General features: G+C 38.9%; 1 protein-coding gene across 2 annotated transcripts in view; it reads left to right on the top strand.

Annotated features, from left to right (window-relative positions):
• The window catches only part of WDR35 (WD repeat domain 35), a 65,190-nt gene that overhangs the window by 20,175 nt on the left and 22,531 nt on the right, over positions 1-22,484 (top strand). Inside the window, exons 11-14 of one of the 2 annotated variants that reach the window (XM_045980040.1) lie at positions 2,358-2,390; positions 2,752-2,812; positions 19,515-19,659; positions 21,520-21,589. In XM_045980040.1, coding sequence (XP_045835996.1) covers positions 2,358-2,390; positions 2,752-2,812; positions 19,515-19,659; positions 21,520-21,589 — 309 coding nt within the window. The remainder of the gene's footprint in view (positions 1-2,357; positions 2,391-2,751; positions 2,813-19,514; positions 19,660-21,519; positions 21,590-22,484) is intronic. The other variant, XM_045980041.1, reaches the window with a different exon arrangement.

The raw sequence follows: 22,484 nt of genomic DNA, 5'->3' as shown, positions 1-22,484 counted from the left end.
CAGGGAAAGCAAAATGCACTTGAAAGGAGAAGAAATCGTGACATACTTACAACTCAGCGGTGAATAACACTTGTATAGTCAAAATGATGTTTTTTAAATGAATTTTTTAATTAAGTGGATTTTTAATTAAAAAGAGGCTTTTTATTTGGAGTGTAATGACCATATTAACCCCTACAATTCTGATCTAACAAAATGGTAGGTGGAAAGCTGGAGGCAAAGGAGTGCGCCCCTGTGTTGGGGGCTGGGAAGGGGGCTGACAGAGAGTTGCCTACCTCTCTGTGATAGGAAGTCCGAGACGGTCCCAGACTGAAACTGAACAAAACAAGACGTAGCGTCATAAACACATTGCTTAGATTTGTGGAGGTAAATATTAAAAGGATGAATTAAAGGAGCTGAAAATTGTTGCTTCAGGAGCAGAAAATGGGAAGTTGGGGGCACTTTTGTTTTTTAGTAAGAAGTCTTATGGAACTACTTCATTCTTTAGCCTTGAGCATGTAGATTATATGTGGATTAAAAAATACAAGTTATTTGTGGTACTTTATGGCAGTAAATCAGCTTATTTTAAGTAGTGGAATAATAAATTATATTTTGATATAATTTTTTGTCCCTTAGCTTCTTAAAAAGTTTTTTAAACATTCTTCTATTTTTTCTTTCAAATTTTCATTTTGTTTATTTTTAAAAGATTTTATTTATTTGTTTTTAGAGAGAGAGAAAAGCCTGTGTGCCTGCATGTGAATGGGGCGGGGTGGGGGGGTGGTGGGGGGAAGGGGGGAAGGGCAGAGAGAGAAGGAGAGAATCTCAAGCAGACTCTGCTGTCAGCATGGAGCCTGATGCAGGGCTTGATCTCAGGACCCTGAGATCATGACGTGAGCCGAAATCAAGAGTCAGACGCTCAACTGACTGAGCCACCCAGGTGCCCCTAAATTTTTAACTTGAGTTCCAGTATTATTAACACACAATGTTATACTAGTTTCAGGTGTACAATATAGCAATTCAACAGGTCTATACATGACTACTGCTCATCACGACAAGTGTACTCTTAATTCTGTTACCTATTTCAGCCATCCCCCCAGCCGGCCTCCATCAGTCTGTTTCTTGGTTTGTCTCTCTCTCTTTTTTTTTTTTCTTTGCTCATTTGTTTTGTTTCTTAAGTTCATATGAGTGAGATCATATGGTATTTGTCTTTCTCTGGCTTATGTCGCTTAGCATTATACTCTGTAGCTCCAACCATGTTGTTGCAAATGGCAGGATTTCATTCTTTTTTTTTTTTTTAAGATTTTTAAATTTATTTATTTGACAGAGAGAGAGATCACAAGTAGGCAGAGAGAGAGAGAGAGAGGGAAGCAGGCTCCCCGCCGAGCAGAGACCCTGATGTGGGGCTCGATCCCAGGACCCTGGGATCATGACCTGAGCCGAAGGCAGAGGCTTTTTTTTTTTTTTTTTAAATATTTTATTTATTTATTTGACAGAGAGAGAGATTACAAGCAGGCAGAGAGGTAGGCAGAGAGAGAAAGAGGGGGAAGCAGGCTCCCTGCTGAGCAGAGAGCCCGATGTGGAGCTTGATCCCAGGACCTTGAGATCATGACCCGAGCTGAAGGCAGAGGCTTAACCCACTGAGCCACCCAGGTGCCCCGAAGGCAGAGGCTTTAACCCACTTAGCCACCTAGGCATCCCCTTCATTCTTTTTTTTTAATGGCTGAATAATATTCCATCATATGTATCGATACACAACATCCTCTCTATCCATTCATCTGTTGATGGAGACTTGGGCCGCTTGCATAGTTTAGCTATTGTAAATAGGGCTACAGTAAACTAAGAGTGCATTTATCTCTTTGAATTCTTGTTTTTATATTTTTTGGGTAAATACTCAGTTGTGCAAGTCCCCAGTCATGGGCTGGTTCTATTTTTAACTTTTGGAGGAACCTGCGTACTGTTTTCGACAGTGGCTCTAATGGTTTGCATTCCCACCAACAATGCATAAAGGTCCATTTAGTTTATATTTATGAAATTAAAGTTTTACTTGAGAAGCTGAAAAATGAAAGAGAAAGACTGTAAATAGTACATAGAGAATTGGTTTATTTGAAATCATTATTCTTTTCAGGAGAACATCTAAGTAAAAACAGTATTCTTAGCACAAGATAATAGAAAAGGTGACTAACAGTAAGAAAAATGAAATGATCACTTTAGAATAATATGGTGTAAAGTGTGCATTATACTTGATTATTTTCCCTAATATTAATTACTGGTAATTGTGTTTGTGCTAACTCGTGGGCATTGTAAATCATTTTTCACTAGATTGGATTATGTTTTTTCTGAGTTAACTGATTTTTTCTGAATTTTTTTATATTGCTTCAAAGGAGGAGAACGAGATGGGAACATTTGGTGCAACGGTAACAAATTAGTTCTTATGTAGGCTGAAAATGAGTTTTGAGGTTACAGCTGATGAGGAATTTTAGGAGTATAAATAATGAAATGTGGTCAGTGTACTTGTGTTTCTTAGGTGGCCTCTTAGAAACCACAGTGCTCCATTAGTTGGAACTGGTTTTGAACTGACTTGAGAAATCAGCCTTATTTTAATTTTAATTCATGCTTCTTTATGTTTAACGCTGTAGATTATCTTCTTTGCACTTAACAGTTTTATCAGTTATTTCCCAGTTGTGATACTTTAAAGAGATACGCATGATATCTTAAGCATTGTTTCCTTTATGGTAAAGAAGCAGGAATTCTGATACTCTGTTTTTTTGTTCACAGTTTGTGCTAGTTCTTTGTAATTCTATTGGCACACCTTTGGATCCCAAATATATTGATATTGGTAAGGAAATGTTAATGTCTATTCCCTCTTTAATCAAATTTTATTTGTAACGCTAATTTAAAAACCTAACAATTGTATTACTGATTAAAACGCTGTTCTCCAAAATAAGCATGACAGTTCTTCCTGGTTTGCCAAGTCCCCCACCGGTTTATGCCTATTACCGTGGTAAAATTACTAATAATGCTCCACTTCACTGTCAGAAGTATCCTGTTTAATAGAATAAATTATGGATTACTGTATCTAAAAGCCACAGTAATCTTATGACCGCTATACTGCCATCATTTGCTCTCAATGGGAAGTATAATTGTATAAGAATTGGTATGCAGCATAATGATTAGCTTGTAATAAACTGAGGATTATAGAAAGAATTTTGCTGTTAAACCACTTTTATTATTAATAAACTGCTTGTAAATACCTCTCTTCCATAAAAACACTTTAGCTGCTTGTAAAAGTGCATTTACTCTTTCCAGATTTTTCTAATGAAATCAGTCTATTAATAAGGACAGCTTTCAAAAATTCCTGACATTTTGTTTTCAGAAGACATTTTTCCTTTAGATTTACAATTCCCTCTAGCCAACAGCTGTGAAAGTCACCATTAAAAAATTGCACGTCTTACTCCTAAGTTTTTTGTTAAAAATCATTACAAAATATTTTGTTGCCATTTCACTGCAACTTCCAAAAGTAACATTTTTTTAAAGTATGATAGTTTATTGGATATGGCATTAGAAAAGTTAATAGATTTCAAAAATTGAAAACCCATTGAATTATTTTCTGAATCTGAGAGCTCTTTTTTTTTTTTTTTTTAGGTTTCATATTCAATCTTAATCAAATGTTAGTGTCTGTCCTCTATATTTTGCTAAACTCTTTGGGTGATACAAGCGAATGTGAGAAATACTGGTTTCAGAGATTTTATGCTCTCTGTTCAGGGTCTTGGTAACTCACTGTTATATAGTGAAACTTTTCAACTTCATGTCTTATGTTCATTGTTACTTAGCTATATGTTTACATATATGCACACATGTATATGTTATTGTTCCTTGTTAAAAGTCTTCCCTGAAATTCTTACAGATTCTTGTTACATGAATGTCTTCTGTTAGAAACATAACAGTCTGTAAGATGTGAATTCTGTCAGTCTTTAGATTATATGCTTTTTCTTTTGATATCAAAAGTTCTACCCTCTCTCTCTCTCTGCCTGCCTCTCTGTCTACTTGTGGTCTCTCTCTGTCAAATAAATAAATAAATAAAATCTTTAAAAAAAAAAAAAGCTTTAAAAAAAAAAAAAAAAAAAAGGGACGCTCAGTGGGTTAAGCCGCTGCCTTCGGCTCAGGTCATGATCTCAGGGTCCTGGGATCGAGTCCCACATCGGGCTCTCTGCTCGGCGGCGAGCCTGCTTCCCCCTCCTCTCTGCCTGCCTCTCTGTCTACTTGTGGTCTCTCTCTGTCAAATAAATAAATAAATAAAATCTTAAAAAAAAAAAAAAGCTTTTAAATAAAAAAAAAAGTTCTAACATAGAATAATGATGTTTAGCCACAAAGTAACTTTAATTACAGGTAGTCTTTTTTTGTTTTCATAAAGCCAGATGTCAATCCCTCACCTTCATAAAATGGCCAATACTTGAGGGCATGATTATTTGTATTTTTGAGTCTCGAAACTTTTTTTTTTTGCCGTCTCGCTGACTGAAATTTTAACAAACAGTTCTTTCATTGGTCTGCAGTAAACCCCGCCAAGGACTCAACATTTTTGTTTCATACATATCCTGTAAAATTCCTTTTTTTCAGTTTGTATGCCAAATTTTCATGAGGTCCAGAGGCTAAAACGAAAAAGTATGCAACTGATGTTCTGGAAAGTGTAATTTTTCTTGTGCTACCTACTCTTCCTCCTGACAATCTCTATAGAAACTTTTTAAAAGAACTTTATACTTTATGATGGAAGTTTCGTCTATGGGACTCTTTTTCTATACATAAAGGAGTTAGGTACCCATTTTTGGTGCTCTTCCTTTGCACCCTTAAAATACCTTTGGTGCACTTCTATTGACAGTATCGCTTTTTACTGGCCACTATGATTATCGATTTTCTTGTTTGTCTTCCCCACAAGATTTTGAGCTTCTTAAGGATCTATGTCTTATTCATTTCTGTATCTCCTCTACCTAACACTATGCTTACCCCATACCAAATGTTTATTGAATGTATGGAAAATATTTATTTTCTATCACGAAAATAGAAAATGATAATTCATTTATTTAGCAATAAATAAATTCAGTGAGTTTCAGGTCCTGTACCAGGCATCTGGAGTTAAAAGAAATTGACTATGAAACTTGCTGAAGGATATTTAAATAAATAATGAAATATAGTTACTCCATTGAACACTGGCTTACTGCTTGCTCCCCATCTGTGTGGTCGGTTTTGTGCTGGGTATTGGATAAGTGGATGTTGGTGAGTAAGGATACCAGGGACATCTTTCCTACTTAATTTCATTTGACCTGAATTTTGAAGATGAGTATTTCTTCAGGTGACTTTTTAAGGAGAGAAAACAGCATCTGCAGAGGATTGAAGGCATGGAAAGTGCCTGGAAAGTACCAAGTGCCTGTCCTTTAGCCATTTTGGTGGGACCATGTCAGTGGCTTTCTAGTGATGGTCTCTAACACGTGCACTGAGTCCTCCATATAATCTAGAAATAGGCAATTTGATGAAAACCTGTCAGTGCAGTTTCAGTTTACCAGCTCTTTAAGGGGCTGAGAAATGAATCAGTAGAAAAGTAGGGGAACATTACAGATGTAGACATTTATTTCAGGCCTCGGCATTAAAATATTACAAGCAGGTTTTACTTATATGTGAATTCCTAGATTGTTTTAAGTTATTTTACATCTTTGCTTGCTTAGTAACTACAGCTTCTTAATGTTACAAAGTTCAGTTAATGGAAGCATAATTTTTTTTTTATTAGTTTCAGAGGTAGAATTTAGTGATTCATCAGTTGCATATAATGCCTGGTTGTTCATTATATCAAGTGCCCTCCGTAATGCCCATCACCCAGTTATACCCCACCCACCTCCCCTCCAGCAACCCTCAGTTTGTTTCCTGGAGTCCACTGTCTCTTATGGTTTGCCTCTCTCTCGGTTTTCATCTTATTTAATTTTTCCTTCCCTTCCCCTGTGTTCATTTGTTTTGTTTCTTAAATTCCATATGAGTGAAATCATATGGTATTTGTTTTTCTCTAACTTATCTTGCTTAGTGTAATACCTTCTAGTTCCATCCATTGTTGTTGCAAATGACAAGATTTCATTCTTTTTGATGGCTGAGTAATGTTCCATCGTGTGTGTGTGTGTGTGCGTGTGCACGCGCGCGTGTACACACAGCATCTCTTTTATCCATTCATCTGTTGATGGACTTCTGGGCTGCCCCTTCAAATCACTATGTTTGCATCCTTTGGATAAATACCTAGTAGTGCAATTGCTAGGTCATAAGTTAGCTCTATTTTTAACATTCCAAGGAACCTCCATACTGTTTTCCAGAGTGGCTGCACCAGTTTGCATTCCCACCAAGAGTGTAGGAGGGTTCTCCTTTCTCCATATCCTCGCCAACATCTGTTGTTTCCTGACTTGTTAATTTTAGCCATTCGGACGGGTGTGAGGTGGTATCTCATTGTGGTTTTGATTTGTATTTCCCTAATGCCGAGCAATGTTGAGCATTTTTTCATGTGTCTGTTGGTCATTTGGACGTCTTTGGAGAAATGTCTGTTCATGTCTTCTGCTCATTTCTTACTGGACTTTTGTTTTTTTGGGTGTTGAGTTTGATAAGTGCTTTATAGATACTAGCACTATACTTTATGGATACTAGTACTTTATCTGATAAGACATTTGTAAATATCTTCTTCCATTCTGTAGGTTGCTTTTAGTTTTGTTGACTGTTTGCTTTGCTGTGCAAAAGTTTTTTATTTTGATGTCCCAATAGTTCATTTTTGCTTTTGTTTCTCTTGCCTTTGGAGACATGTCTAGGAAGGAGTTGCTATGGCTGATGTCAAAGAGGTGCCTGTGTTCTCCTTAGGATTTTGATGGATTCCTGTCTCACATTTAGGTCTTTCATTCATTTTGAGTTTACTTTTGTGTATGGTTTTAAAAGAGTGGTCCAGTTTCATTCTTCTGCATGTGGCTGTCCAATTTTCCCAACACCATTTGTTGAAGAGATTGTTGTTTTCTTAAAATTTTTTCCCCCAACATTCTAGATATTTGAAATTTTTTTTCCAGATGATGAATAGTTGAGAAGGACATGGAGTGCTTTTGTCCTGGTTGTGTTCTTTTTCTAAAACGTTCTGTTAAAATTTGGACTCTTTTTCCTGGAGGTTTAGTTCTAGGAAACTAAGAACAAATCCACCTGGATCGGGTAGATCTTTTAATGTAGATCTAGCACAATTTTTGTAGATAGGATTATCTACCCATATCAGTTTGCTGAAATTACTACCTGCTGGTTCAAAAGAATGTATGTTTCAGGTACATTTGTATTTGTTTTTTGTATTGATCGGTGGGTTTGTATGTGATTTGGTTATAAAAACCTATGTAGGTAATAAAGGTAAAGACAATAATAGTAACCACATCTAATTCTTATTAACCCTTAATGAGAAGCTGTATGGCATAGGGGTTAAGGACATGGCTTCTGGAGCCAGATGAACAGGGCTTGTGTCCCACCTTCTCCCACTTCCCAGCTGTGTGCTTCGGCAAGTTATGTAATCCCTCCATCTTTCTGTCTTCATCTGCTACATGCAGATAATAGTGCCTGCCTCATGGAGTAGTTGCGTGAGTAAAAATAGATACTATGGAGTATGTTCATTATATATTAACATAATTACATATTGTATATAGCTGGTAATTATAATTAGTATATTATAATGTATACTGATATATATATACATATACGTATATGTATATATATAAAATTCAATAAATACTGGCTTTGAAGTGATTATTAAGCCTTTATTCTATTCCAGGCACTGCACTGTGCTTTATGTTTACTATCTCTTTTAATCTTTAAGCAGCTTTCTAAGGTTGGTGCATTATCATCTTCAGTTGCAGTGAGTAAACTGAGGTTCAGAGAGAGTAAGTGATTTATCTAAGACCACAGAGTTAAGCAAGTACCTGTTGCTTGAATCTCAAAGTCTGACTCTTTCATTGAACCACTAACACTTCACTTTTGAATTAATCAGGCTAACAATTAGTTATTGTGATTATTTAAGATGTATCAGAAAGGAACCAGACTCCTGGGTGGCTCAGTAGGTTAAGCGTCTGCCTTCAGCTCAGGTCGCTGTCCCAGGGTCCTGGGATCGAGCCGCATGTAGAGCTCCCTACTCAGCGGGAGCCTGCTTGTCCCTCTCCTCCCCACTTGTTCTCTTTCTTGCTATCTCTGTTACTACCTCTCTCAAATAAATAAAAAAATCTTAAAAAAAGAGAAAGGAACATGAATATAATTTAGTTGTAGGTAAACAGTGGATAGAGGAATAATTTTATATATATATATATGTATATATATATTTTTTAAGATTTTATTTATTTGTCAGAGAAGGAGAGAGAGAGAGAGAAGAGAGAGAGCAAGCGTGAGCGCACAGGCAGACAGCGGCCGGCAGAGGCAGAGGGAGAAGCAGGCTTCCTGCCGAGCAAGGAGCCCGATGTGGGACTCGATCCCAGCACACTGGGATCATGACCTGAGCTGAAGGCAGCTACTTAACCAACTGAGCCACCCAGGCGTCCCTAATTTTATATATTTAAGAAAAATTGTATTTTATTAGAAAATAGTTTAAAAGTTTGTGATTTTCCTTCATATCATACTGAGGACGTAATATTTGGCATTAGAGTGTCTGTGGTAGAATTTACTAAACATTTAACAAATGTGTTAGGATTTAGTGCAGAGCGGGGGTCAGAGAAAGCTGAGCAAAGCCTGGGCTTGGCGTGCAAGTTCATCCCACTCCGCACTCCCCAGGGCTTTGCTACCCTTCTAACCAGAACAGCTTTTCAGCCCCTTGTTCCCTATAGGAAATCTTCTGGCTCCCTCTAGAGTTCAACAATAGTATCTGTTTTGAATTGAAAAATCTTGACAATTAACGATGAAAACAAAATTTTTTTAGTATGATTTAACTATACTGAATTACTTAGCATGTAAAAATTCTTGAATTTGAAACCCAAAGTTGGTAATCTACTCAATTAACATTTTACCATTAGCTGGTTTCTAATTCTTTGTCCACTTTCTAAGTCTCTTACTGCCTTAAATATCTCCTTGGACTGTGGCAAGAGCTCCATAAATGGTAGCTGCTATTAACACCATTCCTTTATTCTGGCCACATGAATACTTTGCTTAATATTTAATAAAACATAAGTTTTACACTATTCTAATCATTCATGAGTTTAGAAAATAGGTACGAAACTGATCTTTATGAAGGATTTTTTTGTTGTTTTAGTATATTTTGTGTGTGCGTGCTTAGTTTTATGGTGTTTAGTTTGTTTTGTGACCATGGGCAAGTTATTTTACTTATTTATTTCTCCATTTTTAAGTTTTTAAGATAGTCTTCATAAGACTGTGTCATCAAAGGGCACACAGTAGGGGGCGCCTGTGTGGCTCAGTGGGTTAGGCCTCTACCTTCGGCTCAGGTCATGATCTCAGGGTCCTGGAATCCAGCCCTGCATCAGGCTCTTTGCTCAGCAGGGAGCCTGTTCCCCTCCACCCACCCGCCTTCCTCTCTGCCTATGTGATCTCTCTCTGTCAAATAAATAAAATCTTTTGGAAAAAAAAAAGTGTACACAGTAGGAGCTTAATTAAGTGTTTTTTAAGAAACAGAACAGAAAGGGGCGCCTGAGTGGCTCAGTTGGTTAAGTGTCTGCCTTCAGCTCAGGTCATGATCCCGGGGTCCTGGGATCAAGCCCTGTTTAGGGCTCTTTGCTCAGTGGTGAGCCTGCTTCTCCCTCTCCCTCTGACTTCCATGCTCCCTGCTTGTGCTCTCTCTCTTTCTCTCTGTCAAATAAATAAATAAAATATTAAAAGAAAAACAGAACAGATGAAAAAAAGTTACATGTTTAGGAGAATATTTTCCAAAATTAGGAAGGGGCTTGGAGAATTTTCTTTTCTAAATTAATGAGGAAATATAAGACGTGAGATCAGAGGGAAGGATACAGGCCCAAACCAAGCAGTAATAATAGTGGGTACAGGAGGAAGGAGTGGGATTTGATTTATCTATTCATCTGTTAATGGACATTTGGGCTATTTCTACTTTTTGGCTATTCAAAACAATGCTGTCTGAACATTTATGTGTGAACTTTTGTGTGGACATGTGTTTTCATTTCTCTTTGTTCTATACCTAGGAGTGGAGTTGTTGGGGCATATGGTAGCTCTGTATTTAACATTTGGAGAAATTGCCAAACTGTTTTTCTTTTTTTAATATTTTATTTATTTATTTGACAGAGAGAGATCACAAGTAGGCAGAGAGGCAGGCAGAGAGAGTGAGAGGGAAGCAGGCTCCCTGCCGAGCAGAGAGCCCGATGCGGGACTCAATCCCAGGACCCTGAGATCATGACCTGAGCCGAAGGCAGCGGCCTAAACCACTGAGCCACCCAGGCGCCCACCAAACTGTTTTTCAAAGTGGATGCACCACTTTATTTTCCTACCATTTCTGTACATCCTTGGCAATACTCATTAATGTCTAGCTAGTCTTTTGGTTCTGGCCAGGAGAGAAGTAGTATCTCGTTGTGGTTTTGATTTGCATTTGCTTGATGGCTAATGCTGTTGAACATCTTTTCCTTTGCTTGCTGGCTGTTTATATATCTTCATTGGAGAAATGTCTGTTCAGATTTTTTGCCCATTTTTAAAAATTGTTACTATTTTTATTTTTTATTTTTTTATTAACATAGAATGTATTATTTGTTTCAGGGGTACAGGTCTGTGATTCATCGGTCTTACACAATTCACAGCACTCACCATAGCACATACCTTCCCCAGTGTCCCTCACCCAGCTACTCCATCCCTCCCACCTACCTCCCCTCTGGGATCCCTCAGTTTATTTCCTGAGATTAAGAGTCTGTTATGGTTTGTCTCCCTCTTTGGTTTCGTCTTGTTTCATTTTTCCCTCCCTTCCCCTATCATCCTCTGTCTTGTTTCTTAAATTCTTCACATCAGTGAGATTGTATGATAATTGTCTTTCTCTGATTAACTTATTTCCCTTAGCATAATACCCGCTAGTTCCATCCATGTCATTGCAAATGGCAAAATTTTTTGATGGCTGCATAATATTCCATTGTATATATACTACATTTTCTTTATCCATTCATCTGTGGATGGACATCTAGGCTCATTCTATAGTTTGGCTGTTGTGGACATTGCTGCTATAAACATTCGGGTGCACGTGCCCCTTCGGATCACTACGTTTGTATATTTAGGGTAAATACCCAGTAGTGCGATTGCTAGGTCATAGGGTAGCTCTATTTTCAACTGTTTGAGGAACCTCCATGCTGTTTTCCAGAGTGGCTGCACCAGCTTGCAGTCCCATCAACAGAGGAGGAGGGTTCCCCTTTCTCCGCATCCTTGCCAGCATCTGTCGTTTCCTGACTTGTCAATTTTAGCCATTCTGACTGGTGTGAGGTGGTATCTCATTGTGGTTTTGATTTGTATTTCCCGGATGTCCAGTGATGTTGAGCACCTCTTCATTTGGAAGTCTTCTTAGAGAGTCTTCGTTTCCATGTCTTAGAGAAATGTCTGTTCATGTCTTCGGCCTATTTCTTCTTCTTCTTCTTCTTCTTCTTCTTCTTCTTTTTTTTAAAGATAATTGTGTGGTTTGTTTTTTTTTTAAGATTTTATGTATTTATTTGACAGACAGATCACAAGTAGGCAGAGAGGCAGGCAGAGAGAGAGAGGAAGCAGGCTCCCCGCGGAGCAGCGAGCCCAATGCAGGGCTCGATCCCAGGACCCTGGGATCATGACCTGAGCCAAAGGCAGAGGTTTTAACCCATTGAGACACCCAGGTGCCCCTTCGGCCCATTTCTTGATTGAATTCTTTGTTCTTTGGATGTTGAGTTTGATAAGTTCTTTATAGATTTTGGATATTAGCCCTTTATCTGAAACGTCATTTGCAAATATCTTTTCCCATTCTGTCAGGTGTCTTTTGGTATTGTTCACTGCTTTGCTGTGCAAAAGCTTTTTATCTTGATGAAGTCCCAATAGTTCATTTTTGTCCTTGCTTCCCTTGCCATTTTGTCCTTCATTTTGTCTTTGCTTCTCTTGCCTTTGGTGATGTTTCTAGGAAGAAGTTGCTGTGGCTGAGGTCGAAAAGGTTGCTGCCCGTGTTCTCCTCAAGGATTTTGATGGATTCCTGTCTCACATTGAGGTCTTTCATCCATTTTGAGTCTATTTTTGTGTGTGGTGTAAGGAAATGGTACAGTTTCATTCTTCTGTATGTGGCTGTCCAATTTTCCCAACACCATTTGTTGAAGAGACTACTTTTTTCCATTGGACTTTTCTTTCCTGCTTTGCTGAAGGAACGTAGTGACCATAGAGTTGAGAGTCCATTTATGGGCTCTCTGTTCTGTTCCATTGATCTATGTGTCTTGTTTTTGTGCCAATACCATATTGTTTTGATGATTGCAGCTTTGTAGAGCTTGAAGTCTGGAATTGTGACACGGCCAGCTTTGGTTTTCTTTTTTAACATTCCTTTGGCTATTCAGTGTCTTTTCTGGTTCTATATAAATTTTAGGATTATTTGTCCCATTTCTTTGAAAAAAGTTGATGGTATTTTTTTTTTAAGATTTTATTTATTTATTTGACAGAGAGAGAGATCACAAGTAGGCAGAGAGGCAGGCAGAGAGAGAGGAGGAAGCAGGCTCCCCGTGGAGCAGAGAACCCGATGCGGGGCTCGATCCCAGGACCCTGAGATCATGACCTGAGCTGAAGGCAGTGGCTTAATCCATTGAGCCACCCAGGCGCCCCAAAAGTTGATGGTATTTTGATAGGGATTGCATTATATGTGTAGATTGCTCTAGGTGGCATAGATATTTTCACAATATTTGTTCTTCCAATCCATGAGCATGGAATGTTTTTCCATTTCTTTGTGTTTTCCTCAATTCCTTTCATGAATACTATATAGTTTTCTGAGTACAGATTCTTTGCCTCTTTGGTTAGATTTATTCCTAGGTATCTTATGGTTTTGGGTGCAATTGTGAATGGGATCGACTCCTTAATTTCTCTTTCTTCTCTCTTGTTGTTGGTGTATAGAAGTGTAACTGATTTCTGTGCGTTGCTTTTATATGCTGACACTTTACTGAATTCCTGTATGAGTTCTAGCAGTTTTGGAGTACAGTCTTTTGGGTTTTCCACAGAAAGTATCATATTATCTGCAAAGAGTGAGTTCTTTGCCTTCTTGAATTCTTTGCCTTGCCGATTTCGATGCCTTTTATTTCTTTTTGTTGTATGATTGCTGAGGCTACTACTTCCATGTTAAATAGCAGTGGTGATAGTGGACATCCCTGCCATGTTCCTGACCTTAGGGGAAGAGCTCTCAGTTTTTCTCCATTGAAAATGATCTTCACTGTGGGTTTTTCATAGATGGCCTTTATGATACTGAGATATGTATCCTCTATCCCTACATGGTGAAGAGTTTTTTTGTTTGTTTGTTTGTTTGTTTAAATTTTATTTATTTGACAGAGAGAGAGAGAGAGATCACAAGGAGGTAGAGCAGCAGGCAGAGAGAGAGGGAGATGCAGGCTCCCCGCTGAGCAGAGAGCCCAATGCAGGGCTTGATCCCAGGACCCTGGAATCATGACCTGACCCAAAAGCAGAGGCTTAACCCACTGAGCCACCCAGGCGCCCCTACACTGTGAAGAGTTTTGATCAGGAAAGGATGCTGTACTTTGTCAATTGCTTTTTCAGCATCTATTGAGAGTATCATATGGTTCTTGTTCTTTCTTTTATTAATGTATTATATCACACTGATTTGTGGATGTTGAACCAACCTTGCAACCCAGGAATACATCCCACTTGGTCATAGTGAATAATCCTTTCAGTGTACTCTTGGATCCTACTGGCTAGTATTTTGGTGAGAGTTTTTGCATCCATGTTCATCAGGGGTATTGGTCTGTAATTCTCCTTTCTGATGGGGTCTTTTTCGGGTTTCGGGATCAAGGTAATGCTGGACTCATAAAATGAGCTTGGAAGTTTTCTTTCCATTTCTATTTTTTGTAACAGTTTCAGGAGAATAGGTATTAATTCTTCTTTCAATGTTTGGTAGAATTTCCCTGGGAAGCCATCTGGGCCTGGGCTCTTGTTGTTGGGAGATTTTTGATTACTGCTTCAATTTCCTTACTGGTTATGGGTCTTTCAGGTTTTCTGTTTCTTCCTGGTTCAGTTTTGGTAGTTTATAGTCTTAAGGAATGCATCAATTTCTTCCAGATTGTCCAATTTGCTGACATATAGTTGCTCATAATATGTTCTTATAATTGTTTGTATTTCTTGGGTGTTGGTTGTGATCTCTCCTCTTTCAGTCATGATTTTATTAATTTGGGTCCTTTCTCTTTCCTTTTTGGTAAGTCTGGCCAGGGGTTTATCAATCTTTTTTTTTTTCTTAAGATTTTATTTATTTATTTGACTGAGATCACAAGTAGGCAGAGAGGCAGGCAGAGAGAGAGAGAGGAGGAAGCAGGCTCCCTGCTGAGCAGAGAGTCCCATGTGGGGCTTGACCACAGTACCCTGGGACCATGACCTGAGCCGAAGGCAGAAGCTTTAACCCACTGAGCCACCCAGGCCCCTTATTAATTCTTTCAAAGAACCAGCTCCTGGTTTCATTGATCTGTTCTTTCGTTCTTTTGGTTTCTATTTCATTGCTTTTATCTTTATTTTTTTTATCTTTTTTTATATCTCTTTTATCTTTATTATATCTCTTCTTCTGCTGGGTTTAGGCTTTATTTGCTCTTTTTTCTCCAGCTCTTTTAGCTAGGGTTAGGTTGCATACTTGAGACCTTTCTTGTTTCTTGAGAAAGGCTTGTATTCCTATACACTTTTCTCTTAGGACCACCTTTGATGCATCCCAAAGATTTTCAACAGTTGTGTTTTCATTTTCATTTGTTTCCATGAATTTTTAAAATTCTTCTTTAATTTCCTGATTGACCCATTCATTCTTGGTAAGATGCTCTTTAACCTCCATGTATTTGAGTTCTTTCCAACTCTCCTTTTGTGGTTGAGTTCTAGTTTCAAAACTTTGTGGTCTGTAGATATCCAGGGAATGATCCCATTCTTTTGGTACTGGTTGAAACCTGATTTGTGACCCAGGATGTGATCTATTCTGGAGATTGTTCCATGTGCACTAGAGAAGAATGTGTATTCTGTTGCTTTGGGGTGGAATGTTCTGAATATATCTGTGATGTCCATCTAGTCCAATTTGTCATTTGAAGCCTTTATTTCCTTGTTGATCTTTTGCTTAGATGGTCTGTCCACTTCAGTGAGGAGGGATGTTAAAGCCCCCTACTATTATTGTATTATTGTCAATGTGTTTCTTTGATTTTGTTATTAATTGGCTTATATAATTGGCTGCTCCCATGTTAGGGACATAGATATTTAAAACTGTTAGATCTTCTTGTTGTACAGACCCTTTAAGTATGATATATTGTCCTTCCTCATCTCTTATTACAGTCTCTAGCTTACAATCCAATTTATCTGATACAAGGATTGCCACCCCATCTTTCTTTTGATGTCCATTAGCATGGTAAATTGTTTTCCACCACCTCACTTTAAATCTGGAGGTTCTTTGGGTCTAAAATGAGTCTCTTGCAGACAGCATATTTATGGGTCTTGTTTTTTTAATCCATTCTTATACCCTTTGTCTTTTGATTGGGCATTTAGCCCATTTACACTCAGACTAACTACTGAAAGATAAGAATTTAGTGTCATTATATTGCCTGTAAGGTGACTGTTACTGTGCATTGTCTCTGTTCCTTTTGGTCTTTGTTACTTTTAGGCTCTCTCTTTGCTTAGAGGACCCCCTTTCAATATTTCCTATAGGGCTGGTTTGGTGTTTGCGAATTCTTTCAGTTTTTGTTTGTCCTGGAAGCTTTTTATTTCTCCTTCTATTTTCAATGACAGCCTAGCTGAGTATAGTATTCTTGGCTGCATATTTTTCTCGTTTAGTGCTCTGAATATATCATGCCAGTCCTTTCTGGTCTGCCAGTTCTCTTTGGACAGGTCTGCTGCCAATCTAATATTTCTACTGTTGTAGGTTACAGACCTCTTGTCCCCAGCTGCTTTCAGGATTTTCTCTTTGTCTCTGAGACTTGTTAGGTTTACAATTACATGACGAGGTGTTGACCTATTTTTATTGTTTTTGAGGGGGGGTTCTCTGTGCCTCCCGGATTTTGATGCCTTTTTCCTTCCCCAAATTAGGGACGTTCGCTTCTATAATTTGGTCCAATATACCTTCTGCCCACCCCCCTTTTTCTGGGATCCCAATTCTTCTTCTTCTTCTTTTTTTTTTTAAACATATAATGTATTATTAGCCCCAGGGGTACAGGTCTGTGAATTGCCAGGTTTACACTTCACAGCACTCACCATAGCACATACCTTCCCCAATGTCCATAAAGGGATCCCAGTTATTCTAATACTGTTTCATCTTACAGTATCACTTATCTCTCAAATTCTCCCCTTGTGATCCAGTAGTTATTTATCTCTGTTTTTCTCAGGTTCTTTATTCTCCATCCTTTGGTCTTCTATATCACTAATTCTCTCTTCTGCCTCATTTGTCCTAGCAGTAAGAGCCTCCATTTTTTATTGCACCTCATTAATAGCTTTTTTTATTTCAACTTGGTTAGATTTTAGTTCTTTTATCTCTCCAGAAAGGGATTTTCTAGTGTCTTCTATGCATTTTTCAAGCCCAGTTAGCATTTTTATAATCATCATTCTGAACTCCAGTTCTGACATCTTATTTATGTCCCTATTGATTAGGTCCCTAGCAGTTGGTACGCCTCTTTTTCTTTTTTTTGAGTTGAGTTTTTCCACTTTGTTGTTTTGTTCAGAGAAGAATAGGTGAATGAGAGAACAAAATGCTAAAAGGGTAACAACAACCCCAGAAAAATATACACTAAACAAATCAGAAGAGACCCAAAACCAGGGGGAAAAGAAAGGAAAAAAAAAATGTATGATCAGGCTGGTGAATAGAACAGAGCCACACACTTGATTTTGGGTGTATTTTGGTCTATTAGAAGAAACTGCCTCCTAAAATTTTAAAGAAAGAAAGAAAAATATATATATATATGCATACACACACACACACACACACACACACACACAAAAGGGTAAACACAATGAATGGATGGAATGTTACTGTGAAGATGAAAATTTAAAAAGATTCTAAAAAAGAAATTGATAAGAAGTTGGTTGAACAAAGAAAGGAAAAACATTAAAAAAAGAGAGAGAGAGAGAGAATATGATCAGGCAGGAGACTAGCACAAAGCCATACACTAGATTTAGGGTTTATTTTGTTCTGTTAGAAGAAACTGTATCCCAAAATTTTAAAGAAAGAAAAACATATATATATATATATATATATATATATATATATACAAAAAATGAGATTAAGTACAATGAAGGGTTAGAATATGAGTATAAAAATGAAAATTAAAAAAGATTTTTAAAAAGGTGTTAAGATGTTGGTTAAAATAGGAAAGACAATAAATTCAAAAAAAATTAAAAAAGAAAAATAAAGAAAATTAAAAAAAATTTAACTTTGGAAGACTGAAGAGTCAGGGAGGAAAAGCCATGAATTCTCTTTGCTGTATTTCCCTAGCGCTGGAGTTTTGATGTTCTCATTGATCAGTAACCTTGGTCTTGGCTGGATATTCTTGCTGATCTTCTGGGGGAGGGGCCCGTTGCTGTGATTCTCAAATGTCTGCCCAAGGCGAATTGCACCGCCCTTGTCAGGGGCCATGCTAAGTAATCTGCTTTGGAGGAGGGTAATGAGGATGGTGGCTTCCCAATATCTGGCCCGTAGGAGCTGAGAGCTCAGGGCCCACTCCTCAGTGTGCCTTCAGAGAAAAGTAGTCAATCCCTCCCATCTCCCTGGTCTCCCGCCACACTTGTGCTCACTTGGGCTGTGACCGAGCATTTCTGTTCTGGCGCATGGCCTTGTTTGGAGTGTCCAAACCTAGAAGATTCCTGCAGTGCACTCCCGCACTGTTCTTCCTGGTGGAGGAAGGGAGGGGTCTCCCCAGATATACCACTTGTGGGGTCCCTGCTCAAAGAGCAGTGGTCTATGCCTTGGATCATGGTTTATGGCAACCTCTAGCTGAGAGCCCCCCCCTTGACTCTGTCTTTGCAGCCAGCTTTCCTGCTCTAATACTGGGGAGCTCTGCCACACTCGGACACCCCCAGTCTTTCTGTGATCTCCGAGGGTCTTGAGATCACACTGTCCCAGAGAGGGCTCCACCCCCTGCTTAGCCACTGGAGTGATGTCCCTCCACAGAGCAGACTTCTAAAAGTTCTGATTTCATGCTCCGCTGCTCTCTCACTTGCCTGGAGCTGGCTGATGGAGGCTTCTTCCCCCGGTGGTCTATCTTCTGGAATATCGCCTCAGATTCACTTCTCTGCACTTCCTGCTTTCCAGAAAGTGTCACTTTTCTGTTCATAGAATTGCTGCTATTCTTTTCTTTTTTTTTTTTTTTTAAGATTTTATGCATTTATTTGACAGAGAGAGATCATAAGTAGGCAGAGAGGCAGGCAGAGAGAGTGAGAGGGAAGCAGGCTCCCTGCTGAGCAGAGAGTCTGATGTGGGACTTGATCCCAGGACCCTGAGATCATGACCTGAGCCGAAGGCAGCGGCTTAAACCACTGAGCCACCCAGGCGCCCGCTGCTATTCTTTTCTTTGATCTCCTGTTGAGTTTGTAGGTGTTCAGAATAGTTTGATAACTATCTAGCTGAATTCCTGGGATCAGACAAAATTAGGTCTTCTCCTCCTCTGCCATCTTGCTCCTTTTTTTTTTTTTGCCCATTTTTTAATTGGGCTATTTATCTTTTTATTATTGAATTGTAAGAGCTCTTTACATAGTCTAGAAACAATTCCTTATCACATATACGATTTATAAATATTTCCTTCTGTGGGTTATCTTTTCACTTGTTTGATGGTGTCCTTTGAAGTACAAATGTTGGGGTGCTTGGGTGGCTTAGTCGGTTAAGCATCTGCCTTCTGCTCACGTCATGATCTCAGGGCCCTGGAATTGAGGCCCCTGCTGGGTTTCCTTCTCAGCAGGGACCCTGCTTCTCCCTTTCCCGCTGCTCATGCTTTCTCTCACTATCTTTCTCTGTCTCAAATAAATAAAATCTTGAAAAAAAGTCTTTTGAAGCACAAATGTTTTTCATTTGATGAAGTCCAGTTTATCTCCTTTTTGTTTCATTGCTTGTGCTTTTAGTGTCACATCTAAGGAACTCTTGTCTAATCCACCGTCACAAAGATCATTCCTAAATTTTTTCCCCTCGGACTTCTGCAGTTTTAGCTCTTACATTTAGATCTCTGATCCATTTTGATGTAATGTTTTTGTATAGTTCTACAAGCTTTTGATTCTTTTTTGATTTCAGAGACTGTGTGTGAGGTATATTGCCTGAAATGAGGGGCTGAACGCAGTGCTCACTCAGTTCCTTTGCAGCACAAACATTCTGTGTTTCTGTGTAACTAACTTAATTGTCTTAATGCTCTTTTTAATAGTACCATTATTTGTTGCAATGACCAAAACCCATGTGATAGCAGCTTCGAAAGAAGCATTTTATACCTGGCAGTATCGTGTGGCAAAGAAGCTCACAGCATTGGAAATTAATCAGATCACGCGGTCTCGAAAAGAAGGGAGAGAAAGGTATATCTTTTGATGCATGGTTTTTAGTAGCTCAACCATATCACATTTAAATCAGACATAGTTAATTATAAATTGTCATGCTTGAGAACTGTAAATTGTTTTGGTTACTAAAAATAATATTTTTCCATTAATTTCAAAACCTTTCAAATTATTTGTTTAAATTTATCAAAATAAATGAGAGGTAGCGTGGTGTAATAAAAGACAGCCCTTGGAGATAAAGAGTGGAAATCTGTGTTTTTATAAGGAAATAGCTATTCTCACTCATTTACTCTTACCATATTAGGATAAACCATAAATATGATTATTCAGTTGAATATCTAACCAAAGCTTCATTCTTATGGGTTAGTTGTATGGGTCTTTCCAGAAGGGTGGGGTGATTCTAGTATCAATCTCCATAGGAGAGGCATGTTCTCAGGGAGGAAGTCTTTAGGTGGGGCGAAGTGATCACTTGGCTTCTTTCTCTTGCCCTGGATTCGAGTAGGGCTGGGGTTAAGTGATAGAGGGGGCTCTACCACATGGAGAAGTTAGGAGCTAGGATGGGGGGATTCCCTTTAGTAAGTTCCAAGGTGCAGATGAATTTACTGTGTTTTGTCAGTTATATTGTCTCTGTGGGTGATACTCTTTTTGCCCTTTTGTTGTTACCCTAAGCCTTTAAATAAAGCATTTTGCTGACTGTTCTAAGCTAATAATTCTTAATCAGGGTGTAGGCCTGTGTTGGTGGGAGTGGGCAGCAGGGGTCATGTCAGATCATCTTCCCTCACACATGTGAGATCTCAACGCCATCTTCCCTTCCCTTTAAGACTCACTCTTGTGCTAAGATAGGAGAAATGGCCCCAGTAAATATTTTAGATATGTGAATTCATGTGGAAGCAAAACAAACTAAAAAAACCCCAAACAAAGCAAAAAAACAAACAAACAAACAAAAAAAAAACAGTCGAGGGGCACCTGGGTGGCTCAGTTGGTTATGTGTCTGACTCTTGATTATGGCTTAGGTCCTGATCTCAGGGTTGGGAGATTGAGGCCCCGCATCTGGCTCTGTGTTGGGCATGGAGACAGTTAAATTCTCTCTCTGTCTCCCCCCCCCCCCCCCGCCTCTCCCCCACTTCTCCCTGTCTGAACAAAACATAACAAAACCCCCAGAACAGTTGAAAAATACTGTATCTTGCTTTCTCAGTAGTTCTGAAGTCTAACTAGAAAGAATCTGGCCTCTTTCCAGGAGAGCATGTGACAGTGGTAGCAATGGTAAGTAAGAGAGCCACAGGCTGCTGGGAGATCTTAGGATAAAGTTGGAACTGAAAAGTCTAGCCTCTTCGTAGAGTAAGTTCCTCTGAGAGCCAGCTAAAGATATTCTGGTTTTAAGATGGCAGCATCTCCCTTTCTTTCTATCTGGGATACACTTACAAGTTCTAATGATTGGGCAGGTTCTCTCTGGGCCTCAGTTTCCTTATCTGTAAAATATGGTGGATGATGGTAAGAAAAGCCATCATTGATTGAATACGTCTAATGTGCTAGATACTACAGTAAGCCTAGTCAGTACTCTTATTAATCCTGTTTCAGAGAGGAAACTAAGACACAGGAGCTTAAATTATTTGCCAAAGGTCACCAGCTGATAAGTAGAAATGGGACATAGATCTGGTTGATCTGGTTGATCTGGCTCTGAAACACTCAAATTGGCCTTTCTTGTAGTACTCTACTTGTTTTAAGAGATGGAAGGTGGTCACATGATCTCCTGGGAGACCTCCTGTTCTGACCTTTGACTTTCATTGGTGTCATCCAGTCCTTTAATTGTTCTAGAGATTGTGAAATGGCATAACCTGTACTTAGACCATCTTTGAAACGATCACCTTTTTTTCCCCCCAGAATTTATCATGTTGATGATACTCCTTCTGGATCAGTGGATGGGGTGCTTGATTATAGTAAAGCAATTCAGGTAGGTGATTGCAGCAAATGTCAATATCTGTAAGTTTTGAAATACTGTAACTTTATTTTGACATCTGAGAAATAATTTTTTTTTACTGAATAGCATATTATTCTAGTAATTTTTTAAAAAATGTCTATTCTGAAGACTTTTTTCTCAGCCTGCTTTTTTCCCCTCGATTTTTAAAACCATTGTTGAAACAATAATAGGCTCTTGGGAGGTTGCGCAGATAGCACATAGAACCTTTTTACCCCGCTTCCCTCAGTGGTAACATCTTCTGTAGCTGTGGGATAATATCAAAGACAGGAAATTGCTATTGGTAATGACACTCTTAACTGGACTCCCACCCGATTCCTTACTCAGTTTCACTAGTTTTGACATGTACATGTATGCGTGTGGTTTTATGAAATCTCACCATCGGGAACAGACTTGCCTCATGCTAGTTCTCCACTTTTGCACTTGCTCTCCACCCTGTCCCTGCCCCCCGACACCCATGAATCTGTTTCTGTCTCTAGTTCTGTCACTCTGAGAATTTTTCAAATGAAGAGAATCATATAACATGTAACCTTTTGAAATGGACTTTTTCGCACGAAGCATGTAAGCCCTTGAGATCCATCCAGGCTGTTGCCGTCCTGTGCTACTACTTGCCCTTGCTCATTCTGGCATGAGCTGTCTGTCCTTCCACCATCTGTACTTTTGTGTCTGAGCTCAGGGTTTTGCTTCCCTACGCTTTTCTGTGTATGTGAGATGTTCCTTCCTGTCGCTCTCCTAATTCCTGAGCACATCTCTACTTGTGACACACTGTACTGTAATAAGGTGTCGGGCTCGCTGTCTTCCGCAGGAGGTTTTTGAGGAATCCCCGAAGGGAAAGATTTTATCTGAGCGTCTCCAGGGCTTAGTTCAGTGT

This window comes from Meles meles, chromosome 15 (genome assembly GCF_922984935.1).
Source record: "Meles meles chromosome 15, mMelMel3.1 paternal haplotype, whole genome shotgun sequence".
In the NCBI taxonomy this organism is placed as follows: domain Eukaryota; kingdom Metazoa; phylum Chordata; class Mammalia; order Carnivora; family Mustelidae; genus Meles; species Meles meles.
The sequence above is the reverse complement of the archived record's forward strand: the minus strand, read 5'-3'. Positions and strand labels throughout refer to the sequence as shown.